Genomic DNA, 12,581 nt, shown 5'->3' on the forward strand with positions numbered 1-12,581 from the left:
TTATTGTTAGTCACATGACATGATGCTTACTTTAACCCCTTGTCCTCCACTTTCCAAAATACACGATCAACCTTCCCAAATCATAAACATAAATTATTATTTAAAGGTATACTCTGAGAAGGCTCATAGAAGACAGGCTATGTACACACTGCCCACAAAATGAGGTGGAAACTGAGCTGCACTTCCTAACCTCCTGCCAAGTGTATTACCATACTGGAGCCACATATTTACCTCAGATTACACAGACCCACAAAGAATAAGAAAACAAATCCAATTTTGATAAGCTCCCATATCTATTGGTTGAAATACCACAGTGTGCAATCACAGCATTGTAAATTATTTCCCCTTTTGTACTTTAACTATTTGCACATCATTACAACACTTTATAAAGACCTACTATGAACTTTGACATGTCTTTATTCTTTTGTGAGTGTAATGTTTACTGTAAATGTTTTATTGTTTATTTCACTTTTGTATATGATCGGTTTCACTTGCTTTGGCAGTGTAAACATATATTGCCAATGAAGCCCTTTGAATTGAAATTGAGACAGAGAGAGAGAGAGAGAGAGAGAGAGAAAAGAGAGAGAGAGAGAGAGAGAGAGAGAGAGAGAGAGAGAGAGAGAGAGAGAGAGAGAGAGAGAGAGAGAGAGGTGTCCTGTCTGAGTAATGCTCCAGGCATTGACAGACACACCAATAGACAAAGCATGGATACTTGCAGGTTGTGTTGACCAAATGTCAGATGGGGTCTGCAGTGAGCCAGCAAGCAAATGAGGGTAAGCAACCAGGCTTAAGCTCTTTATGGTAGTTATTTGTCTTGATTATTGCAAATTGCACAATCATTAATTAATGTCTATGATAAATCTATTGTATTAAAATAATTACATAAATTGAGAGAGAACAAATATTTTGAACATTGTTGTTTACTGTCAGTGGCCAATAAGCAGATTATAAAGTACTCTTGGGAGCAGATAGCCTACCAGTGTGAACATATGTTCAGTGTTTTCAATGCAAACCCATCCACCTTAAGTGTACACATCTTCTTTTTGATTCACTATTTTCTTGTAAGCTTTCAGAAATACTTTTGAGTCAGAAAGCTTATGAGCACTATGAAAATATGATACAAAGTCACAGTTTAGACTACCTTTTTGGTTGTTGCTAGGGGACAAAGACATTACTATTCTATTGGTTTTCCTTAAGTTGAAAACAAAAACATAAATCCCTACAAATGTTTGTTTTTTTGGTAACGCTCAAGTAAAAAAATAACTGTAGTATTTCAGGTTTACAAATATTTCAACAGTTAAAATTACTAACACATGAATGAGTAGATAGCAGCTGTTGTTACGAGGTTAATCTTTATTGTTCCTTGAATGATGCTCCCTCTAACACTCTTAAGAAATTAGCACAATCCAATTTAAAGGTGCTTGCATGACACTGATCGATCCTCAAGAACAAAACAGAGTGACACTATTGAGGCACGATATTCCATTGGTATTATTATAACAACCCTACTCACCCTTACTCATATCTACAAATGAAGACAACTCACGATTGTGAAACCGTTGAGTGATACTTGAATTGGCTACAGATGATACAGGGAGTTGTTGAAAGTAGAAGTATTTTAGATTGAATTGCTACATTAAAGGCTGCCACATGTTGGTTATTTCACTTTCTGAAGAATATAACTTATAAATGCCTTAATTAGCTTTGAGAAACTAAATGATATGACAATGTTCACTTCTTCATCTTCTAGTTATAGAGCCAAGTAAGCCAACCCCCTCTCCAGCAGAGATTTCGGTTGGTGAAACTTCCTCCCCCTCTTCATTCATACCCCCTGCCATAATTGTCACTGCCCCATCCAAAGAGGACCTCTATGCTCAGCCACCCACCAAAACTATAGAGGAGGCAAACAAGGAGCCACGACCTAGAAGGCAACCAATCTGTGTTGGTAGAGCCATCACTAACAAGGCATAACGATTTTGGAAAAAGTAAGGTCACATAAATACTACAGGCCTGCCATCCCCTTGAGTCAATGATTCCCTATTCATCTGTGCTATATGAGTGCTAGATGTACCAATTGCAGTAATTCATTATAAGAAGTGGTAATAGATATGTACATATTTGAGGAACAAAGTCATTTCTGGTGCTTTTTGGATGCATTACATATATTTGTTGAAATTTTTCCCCAGCCTTAGAAAAAGTGGGGATATTATTGTACTATTTAATTTATATGAGGAATGATTCAAGTGGATATCGTCATATTTGTGGGGGAAAAAAGCAATTTCTAAATAGATGTAAATACATTTATGAGGGGAAGCTGATCTCACCGTCTTGAACCCCGGGAAAGCTTGTAGTCGTCCATTTAATAGACAAAGCACGGAGTGTGTGGTTTCCTGCCATTCATGCTGTTTTGAATGTTTCTGGACGTATATTCGCATACTGGTCGCATTTTCTGTCATCACAGTACAGCAAAGGGCGAATGAACCATCATCTCGTGCGTCCAAATAACAATGGAGAACGCTGCAGACTCTGACCCGGACCCCATAAAGCTGAAGTCGATCAAGAACAACAGAACGTTCACAGTACCGCAAAAACACAGGGTAAGCAGCATGCATACAGTAGCAACTAGCTAGTGGGCATTTTATTGTTATGTGGGCCACGTATTCTTTAACAAATTACCGGCACCCTAATGGTCAGCAAGGATACATCAAATGACGCCACTTCATTTAGTCGGAATGTATTTAATACGATTTTATAAACTGGACACAAATACGTTGATACGATAGCAAGTTGGGTGCTTTGTCAGTTTAATTTGGAACGTCACTCTCGCAAACCCTGACACGCAGTGACGTTACCGGCCCAAAAGTTTTGTTTTGATGTCCATTCACACCGTCAATGGAATGTCCTGTCCTTAGAACTCTGTGACCTAGACAAAGCTGCCTGGGAGATCCCTATAAATCCCAGCCAGGTTAATTTGGGCTGTATCAAACGGCACAGTGCTGAGAAAGTGATATGGGGCAATTCCAAGTTAACAGTGACGCTGAGACTCACCTTTTAACTTTAAAATGAATGCCAAGCTAATACCATTGTTAGTAAAGTTTAACAAACAATACACCTATATGCAGAAGTGAACATTTTACTCAAATACATTTACTTGAGAAACTGTGCAGATCCACATTTTGTAACATAATGACAGTAAAATCTCCGTCAGTTGTTTATGTGACCACGTTTTCCAAAAACTCTTAACTATCTCATTCGAATAAAGATTCAAATATGTCTGCAGAAAGAATGGGGTGTCACTTATGATATGACACCTTGAGTTTGAAAAACTGTATTTTGGTTATTGTAAGTGAAGTGGATCAAAACCCCTTAACATAATTGTTGTTCTTAACTGGCTTGCCTGGTTAAATAAAGGTTAAATAAAACAAATTTACTTCAGAAGGCAAATCATTTCTACAAAACCTTATATAAATGTTGATATTAGTTGGCATTTACTTCAACATGATTGTGTTGTGATTTATTTCTAATCTTTTATATTTCTAAGACTTTCTCTTGTAGATTAACACCCCTTTTCCATCTGTGTTGCCAGATCTTTTGGGGGGAGATGTATATTGGTTGAGATATATATATCTATATATATATATAAGTTTACATACACTTAGGTTGGAGTCATTTAAACTTGTTTTTCAACCACTCCACAAATTTCTTGTTAACAAACTATAGTTTTGGCAAGTCGGTTAGGACATCTACTTTGTGCATGACACAAGTAATTTTTCCAACAATTGTTTACACAGACAGATGATTTAACTTAATGATTCATTGTATCACAATTCCAGTGGGTCAGCAGTTTACTGTGACTGTGCCCTTAAACAGCTTGGAAAATTATAAAATAATGTCATGGCTTTAGAAGATTCTGATTGACATCATTTGAGTCAATTTGAGGTGTACCTGTGGATGTATTTCAAGGCATACCTTCAAACTCAGTGCCTCTTTGCTTGACATCATGGGAAAATCAAAAGAAATCAGCCAAGACCTCAGAAAACAAATTGTAGACCTCCAAAAGTCTGGTTCATCCTTGGGAGCAATTTCCAAACGTCTGAAGGTACCACGTTCATCTGTACAAACAATAGTACGCAAGTATAAACACCACTAGACCACGCAGCCGTCATAGCGCTCAGGAAGGAGACGCGTTATGTCTCCTAGAGATGAACGTACTTTGGTACAAAAAGTGCAAATCAATCCCAGAACCACAGCAAAGGGCCTTGTGAAGATGCTGGAGGAAATGTATCTATATACTCTCTACTATTATTCTGATATTTCACATTCTTAAAATAAAGTGTTGTTCCTAACTGACCTAAAACAGGGAATTTTTACTTGGATTAAATGTCAGGAATTGTGAGAAACTGAGTTTAAATGTATTTGGTTAAGGTGTACAGTGGGGCAAAAAAGTATTTAGTCAGCCACCAATTGTGCAAGTCCTTCCACTTAAAAAGATGAGATAGGCCTGTAATTTTCATCATAGGGACACTTCAACTATGACAGACAAAATGAGAAGAAAAAATCTAGAAAATCTTTTGTAGGATTTTTCATGAATTTATTTGCAAATTATGGTGGAAAATAAGTATTTGGTCACCTACAAACAAGCAAGATTTCTGGGTCTCTCAGTAACTTCTTCTTTAAGAGGCTCCTCTGTCCTCCACTCGTTACCTGTATTAATGGCACCTGTTTGAACTTGTTATCAGTATAAAAGACACCTGTCCACAACCTCAAACAGTCACACTCTAAACTCCAATATGGCCAAGACCAAAGAGCTGTCAAAGGACACCAGAAACAAAATTGTAGACCTGCACCAGGCTGGGAAGACTGAATCTGCAATAGGTAAGCAGCTTGGTTTGAAGAAATAAACTGTGGGAGCAATTATTAGGAAATGGAAGACATACAAGACCACTGATAATCTCCCTCGATCTGGGGCTCCACGCGAGATCTCACCCCGTGGGGTCAACATGAACGGTGAGCAAAAATCCCGGGACCTAGTGAATGACCTGCTGAGAGCTGGGACCAAAGTAACAAAGCCTACCATAAGCAAGGGCATTGAAGATGAAACGTGGCTGGGTCTTTCAGCATGACAATGATCCCAAACACACCGCCCGGGCAACGAAGGAGTGGCTTCGTAAGAAGTATTTCGACGTTCCTGGATTGGCCTAGCCAGTCTCCGGATCTCAACCCCATAGAAAATCTTTGGAGGGAGTTGAAAGTACGTGTTGCCCAGCAACAGCCCCAAAACATCACTGCTCTAGGGGAGATCTGCATGGAGGAATGGGCCAAAATACCAGAAACAGTGTGTGAAACCTTGTGAAGACTTACAGAAAAGGTTTGACCTCTGTCATTGCCAACAAAGGGTATATAACAAACTATTGAGATAAACTTTTATTGACCAAATACTTATTTTCCACCATAATTTGCAAATAAATTAATTAAAAATCCTGTGATTTTCTGGATTTTATTTCTCATTTTGTCTGTCATAGTTGAAGTGTACCTATGAAAATTACAGGCCTCATCTTTTTAAGTGGGAGAACTTGCACAATTGGTGGCTCACTACATACTTTTTTGTCCCTTTTTGTCCCTGTATGTATGTATGTATGTATGTATGTATGTATGTATGTATGTATGTATGTATGTATGTATGTATGTATGTATGTATGTATGTATGTACACTGCTCAAAAAAATAAAGGGAACAGACAACAGGTGGAAATTATAGGCAATTAGCAAGACACCCCCAATAAAGGAGTGGTTCTGCAGGTGATACCACAGACCACTTCTCAGTTCCTATGCTTCCTGGCTGATGTTTTGGTCACTTTTGAATGCTGGCGGTGCTTTCATTCTAGTGGTAGCATGAGACGGAGTCTACAACACACACAAGTGGCTCAGGTAGTGCAGCTCATCCAGGATGGCACATCAATGCGAGCTGTGGCTGTCAGCGTAGTGTCCAGAGCATGGAGGCGCTACCAGGAGACAGGCCAGTACACCAGGAGACGTGGAGGAGGCCTTAGAGGGCAACAACCCTGCAGCAGGACCACAATCTCTGCCTTTGTGCAAGGAGGAGCACTGCCAGAGCCCTGCAAAATGACCTCCAGCAGGCCACAAATGTGCATGTGTCTGCTCAAACGGTCAGAAACAGACTCTATGGGGGTGGTATGAGGGCCGACGTCCACAGGTGGGGGTTGTGCTTACAGCCCAACACCATGCAGGACTTTTGGCATTTGCCAGAGAACACCAAGATTGGCAAATTCGCCACTGGCACCCTGTGCTCTTCACAGATGAAAGCAGGTTCACACTGAGCACATGTGACAGTCTGGAGACACCGTGGATAACGTTCTGCTGCCTGCAACATCCTCCAGCATGACCGGTTTGGCGGTGGGTCAGTCATGGTGTGGGGTGGCATTTCTTTGGGGGGGCCGCACAGCCCTCAATGTGCTCGCCAGAGGTAGCCTGACTGCCATTAGGTACCGAGATGAGATCCTCAGACCCCTTGTGAGACCATATGCTGGTGTGGTTGGCCCTGGGTTCCTCCTAATGAAAGACAATGCTAGACCTCATGTGGCTGGAGTGTGTCAGCAGTTCCTGCAAGAGGAAGGAACTGGCCCGCCAGTTCCCCAGACCTGAATCCAATTGAGCACATCTGGGACATCATGTCTCACTCCATCCACCAACGCCACTTTGTACCACAGACCGTCCAGGAGTTGGCAGATGCTTTAGTCCAGGTCTGGGAGGAGATCCCTCAGGAGACCATCCACCACCTCATCAGGAGCATGCCCAGGCGTTGTAGGGAAGTCATACAGGCACGTGGAGGCCACACACACTACTGAGCCTCATTTTGACTTGTTTTAAGGACATTACATTAGTTGGATCAGTCTGTAGTGTGGTTTTCCACTTTCATTTTGAGTGTGACTCCAAATCCAGACCTTCATGGGTTGATAAATTTAATTTCCATTGATAATTTTTGTGTGATTTTTGTTGTCAGCACATTCAACTATGTAAAGAAAAAAGTATTTAATAAGAATATTTCATTAATTCAGATCTAGGATGTGTTATTTTAGTGTTCCCTTTATTTTTTTGAGCAGTGTATATATATATATATATATGTGTGTGTGTGTGTATAATATATGTATCTCTGTGTGTGTGATATATATTAAAGAAGAAGAATACATCTATGCCCAAAATATTAACTTTCAGTTTTCATTTGACACCAAATGTGATATGCTCCTATAAACTGCACATGTTGGTGCTCATGGGTCCTTTACAAGGAAATGACATCTGTTGAGTTGCCAAAATGATAAAGCTTTATAGCAAAACTTTAAAAGCTACATTGTCATACCTTTCCCCACATTTTATGTATAAAGAAATGTTGCAATGTCATTAATGTCATTAATTGCAAAGGAATTGATCAATTATTGAAAAATAATGCATTTCCTCTCTTCTGTCAGTTTGGGAACTGTAGGAGTGTGAAAGAATTTGAGAAACTGAACCGAATCGGCGAGGGAACATATGGAATTGTGTGTAAGTTAACCTTGATCTGTTAACACAGGATTGGCGGCTGTTCTTAGAAAGAGATTATTAGATGGTGTAATTCACAGTACTGTCCAGAGCAACACAGATTAGGCCTACGCATAGGCCTTATTTAATTACCGGTAAGAACACTTCATTACTGTACAACTGTCTAAGTGCCTGTAAACCTAGGTTAAAACACTGTATCCCGTTCACAGACAGAGCTCGAGACACCAGGTCTGATGATATTGTAGCCCTGAAGAAGGTCCGGATGGACAAGGAAAAGGATGGTAGGCTTACAGCTGGGTTCTCAGCCACTTGCCTTGCTTCAGTTGCTTTTAGCAAAGTATACAATAGTTTTCAGACATTTCCATCTTATTATTAGGTTATCTCTGTTATTTATGGCCTTTGTTATGTTCTGTGTTTGTTTTGACTTGGTGTTGTTCTACACACAGGGATCCCTATCAGTAGTCTGAGAGAGATTACCCTGTTGCTCAAACTCAGACACCCCAACATAGTGGAGTTAAAGGAGGTGGTGGTGGGAAGTCACCTGGAGAGGTGACAGAGTACACTCCTCACAGTACACTCCTCACAGTACACTCCTCACAGTACACTCCTCACAGTACACACACACATCCCCTCTAATTATACTGGAACCCTTATTCAATATGCAATGATAACATCTTCAGAAATGATTAAGCCTAGACCTACTCTTTCTTAACAGATTTGTTCACATACTTTTATTTAATGCTTGTGTAACAGTTTACAATTTTACATTAAGTTGTCATTTCTACAGTAACTCAACTTTGTTGTTCCATAGAATTTTAGTTTGGGTGTATTCAGTATTTACCTGTCCCATCTTGGTTGACTGTATTCAGTAGCCTACTCATCAGTAATTGACCTGTGTGTCTCTGTTCAGTCTCTTCCTAGTTATGAGTTACTGTGAGCAGGACCTGGCCAGTCTGCTGGAAAACATGCCAACACCGTTCTCAGAGGCACAGGTACAACAGTGAAAAGTATTATGTATCAATGTCCTCTTGTCTTGTTCTTCTACTGTCTTGACATTACACAACATTGATTATTTTAGAGAACTGTGTGTTGAAATGTCTCACTTTCTTTTCCCCTTCAGGTGAAGTGTATAGCTCTGCAGCTGCTGAGAGGTCTGGATTATCTTCACCTCAACTTTATTCTGCACAGGTCAGAGACGTTCACTGTCAGGCTCCATATCTCAGACTTGTGCTGTTATTTAGGATGGAATCTCCAGGATGGAATATCCAGTCTGTTGTGGGATATATTTATTTGATTGTAATAATGGATCTGAATTCTGTAATGAATTTGTGGATAAGAGCGTCTGCTAAATGACTTAAATGTAAATGTAAATGTACTCTTGTGTGCAATTTTTCAATGTTTAGATGGTAGTGGTCTTTTAGTTTGCTGTGATTCGTATGGTTACTTTATTAAATGTCATGACTATGTGGCAGGGATCTGAAGGTGTCCAATCTGCTGATGACAGACAAAGGCTGTGTAAAGATTGGTGAGTCATCACCATACAACCGCTGTGCTCCTGGATTACGTCTGTATGCATGACCTGTACTACGTATGTCCTTTCCCTGAACAACAATACCTCAATGATTTTACATTTGCACTGTTGTAAACAAAATGCTTTAATTGTACTGTTTTCACTTCTGATAGTGAATGTTTTACATACTGTAACATGCATAACCATTAGCAATGTGCAGAACAATTATTTTGACAGTTTATAACCAGTTTACAGCATTATTCAACAGCTGTCGGTTATTGTGTGTGTAAAAACATGCTTCTGTCGATGGTTGATTGTGCTAATGTTTCCCTCTCTGTCCAGCTGACTTTGGCTTGGCACGTTGCTACGGTATCCCCCTACAGCCTATGACACCCCGGGTGGTGACATTGTGGTGAGTCAGTCCTTTAACCTCAACTTTCTCCTCAGGCACTGATAACTAACCCTCCCTGAGCCTCATCAGCTCCTGTTATTTCTCTCGCTCCAGGTATAGAGCCCCAGAGCTCCTCCTAGGGACCAAGACTCAGACCACAGCTTTAGACATGTGGTAATTTGTTTTAAGTCTCTACTTTGTCCATACACATAAGATACATGGGTCACAGATCCTTTTAAACTTATTTAGAGTTTTGTCACTATCACAGAGCTCCCTCTCTTCCAAACAAGCTTTAACATACAGAGAGAGTTGTCTATGTCATGTATGTAGTTGTCTCCTTTCAGTTAGTGCACTTTACTCTGTTCCAAATAGGATCCTCTCTGCTCCAAATAGGATCCTCTCTGTTCCAAATAGGATCCTCTCTGCTCCAAATAGGATCCTCTCTGTTCCAAATAGGATCCTCTCTGCTCCAAATAGGATCCTCTCTGTTCCAAATAGGATCCTCTCTGTTCCAAATAGGATCCTCTCTGTTCCAAATAGGATCCTCTCTGTTCCAAATAGGATCCTCTCTGTTCCAAATAGGATCCTCTCTGTTCCAAATAGGATCCTCTCTGTTCCAAATAGGATCCTCTCTGTTCCAAATAGGATCCTCTCTGTTCCAAATAGGATCCTCTCTGTTCCAAATAGGATCCTCTCTGTTCCAAATAGGATCCTCTCTGTTCCAAATAGGATCCAATCCTCTGTTCTAGCAGAGAATCTCCCATCCCATCTGTACATCAACCCTCCAGAGAGTATTTTCATGGCACAGTCACCAATGTTTATTACCATACCATTTGTATGAACATACTGTATCTCATATTTATCCAGGGCGGTGGGCTGCATCTTGGCTGAGCTGCTTGCACATAAACCTCTGCTGCCAGGGGGTTCTGAGATCCAACAGGTGGACCTCATAGTGCAACTGTTGGGTACCCCTAATGAAAACATCTGGCCGGTAATGAATGTCTCCTAGTGCTGAGCGATAAACCAAAATGTTTACATTTTTTTATTGTATTTTTACATTTACATTTACATTTAAGTCATTTAGCAGACGCTCTTATCCAGAGCGACTTACAAATATATTTTTATATTTTTATATATTTTTATTTTTATTATTTTTTAAATAAATTTTTATAGACTAATTGACCTACATGGGTTCAATTTGAATTCCATTTAATTCAGGGGTTTTCTGTGAGCTCAATGCGCACATTGCGGTGCAATTTCTTTAGAGATGAATCAGATCATGCCCAAACTGTGTGACGTAGTAGGGAGTTGTAGTTTCCAACAGGCCAATATTCTACATAGTTTAGTGCAGAAAACTTGATCATTAACTACAATGACCATAATCCATCACGTGGCTACTTGTCCGGTCTGTGTTTCTTTTATGCCTGCTACATAAGACAGAAGAATGCACGATCAAGAAGGGATACATAGAGAGCAGTTGCTTCGTGAGGTATTGCCTTATTTACTTTGAAGAACTACTAAAATAGTGATTTTGTCAGACAGCATAGGCAACAGATCTATAGAGATGAGATGATGACTTGGAATGAAATAAGTCATCAAATAAAACAAATGTAATATACACAACAACTGAAATAGTTGATTAAAGTAATGTGTATAATGATGGTTAATAAGCAGTGGTGAGCAGTCACTACCATGACAATGTTTTTATTCATTGTTTTATTTTGTGTTATAGCATTCAACCCACATAATGCATAGGGAATTTAATGTCTAAAAAACATTTTCAAATTGAAAATGGTTGTTTTATAATCTAACCAAAACCGACCCCAAATCAAACCAATCGCTCAGTACTACTTTCTCCTAAACAATCACAGAATTTAGGATTTTACCATTCCATAAATTTAATTTGAGTCACTTTAATGTTGATTAATTTTACAATATGCAACAACCAATTATAGTAGTTTCTCCTCAAAAAAGGATATGGTTGGTTAACCCCTGTCTGTTGTGTTAAAATTTTGCAGGGCTTCACTCGTCTTCCCCTAGTTGGACAGTACAGTTTGAGGAAACAACCATACAACAATTTGAAGAATAAGTTCACCTGGTTGTCTGATGCAGGGCTGCGTTTACTCAACCTTCTCTTCATGTACAATCCTCTACGCAGGTAACTACCAAATAACAAACCTGCTCAGCATTATAAATACATACATGCATACATGAAGAGACCTGTATACAGTTCTACACATTGCGTCATTCACATATTTACACAGAAACCTTCCATTAACACATGTGCAGTATACTTCCTTTCACTCCTCCATGGCTCTCAAGTGTTTGTCTCTCTTAGGGCCACAGCTAAGGACTGCTTGGAGAGTTCCTACTTTAAGGAGAAACCTTTGCGTAAGTGTGGCCTCAGGGTTATATAACAGAAATGATTGGATCAGTGTTTGTGAAATTAAAGAAGTGATTAAGGTCTCTCTCTTTTTAGCTTGTGAGGCTGACCTGATGCCAACCTTCCCTCATCATCGCAATAAAAGGGCAGCCCCAGCTGTAGAGAGCCAATCAAAACGCAATAAAGTGTAACTTCATTAACATCCTTGATCGCAGTTTAAATAAATGAATGAATATCTTAATGTTTACTACTACACAGATTATGCACCTGGTTGTAAAAATGTGTTGTCATAGAATGCATGTACCTAGCAGTAATTATCCAAATCAATGGGGTGATGGTAGTATTCAAGCTTTCAAGTATTCCACAGTTCAGTCCTCAGTTACTGCTTACAAAATCCTATTTCTTTCACTGTGTGTCTGATGAATATCCAAAAGTATGTGATTAACATGCATAAGTTAAATTTAATTCACCAATGTTGCTTTGTTTTTTGAATGGATGTTGGTTAACCTTTGGCAGGTTCAAGTAACCAATAGGATTTGGTTTGCTGTATTCATGTAAATAGACATTTTTTATCCCATGAAATTCAATGAATGTTTTAGTTTTTAATAAACAGCTTTTTCAAATTAATGTGTGTGGAAAGTTTAGTTACATCAATTGGAAAGGCAGCACATGTATCTGTTTTAAATTACCTGATTCAAAACTTGTGGACTAAAATATGGGTAGTAATGAATAAAGGTTGTAGTCT

At 39.3% G+C, this 12,581-nt stretch overlaps 1 protein-coding gene across 2 annotated transcripts; it reads left to right on the forward strand.

Annotated features, from left to right (window-relative positions):
- Positions 1-657: 657 nt before the first annotated feature.
- On the forward strand, positions 658-12,463 carry cdk10 (cyclin-dependent kinase 10). 2 transcript variants are annotated; one of them, XR_008075514.1, is made up of 14 exons: positions 658-773; positions 1,751-2,597; positions 7,483-7,555; positions 7,762-7,833; positions 7,999-8,101; positions 8,463-8,544; positions 8,673-8,740; positions 9,025-9,077; positions 9,405-9,474; positions 9,568-9,627; positions 10,321-10,444; positions 10,890-10,942; positions 11,472-11,611; positions 11,792-11,844. XR_008075514.1 is itself a non-coding variant. In XM_035798739.2 (13 exons), the coding sequence occupies exons 1-13, from the start codon at positions 2,508-2,510 to the stop codon at positions 12,025-12,027; spliced, it is 1,083 nt and encodes a 360-aa protein (XP_035654632.1). In that variant the 5' UTR covers positions 2,186-2,507; the 3' UTR covers positions 12,028-12,463. The 2 variants fall into 2 exon arrangements, 1 of the variants encoding a protein (XP_035654632.1); XM_035798739.2 differs by lacking the exons at positions 658-773; positions 10,890-10,942 and adding an exon at positions 11,933-12,463 and having other exon boundaries at positions 2,186-2,597.
- The last annotated feature ends 118 nt before the right edge of the window (positions 12,464-12,581 follow it).

Source organism: Oncorhynchus keta, chromosome 22 (assembly GCF_023373465.1).
Source record: "Oncorhynchus keta strain PuntledgeMale-10-30-2019 chromosome 22, Oket_V2, whole genome shotgun sequence".
NCBI classification, from domain to species: domain Eukaryota; kingdom Metazoa; phylum Chordata; class Actinopteri; order Salmoniformes; family Salmonidae; genus Oncorhynchus; species Oncorhynchus keta.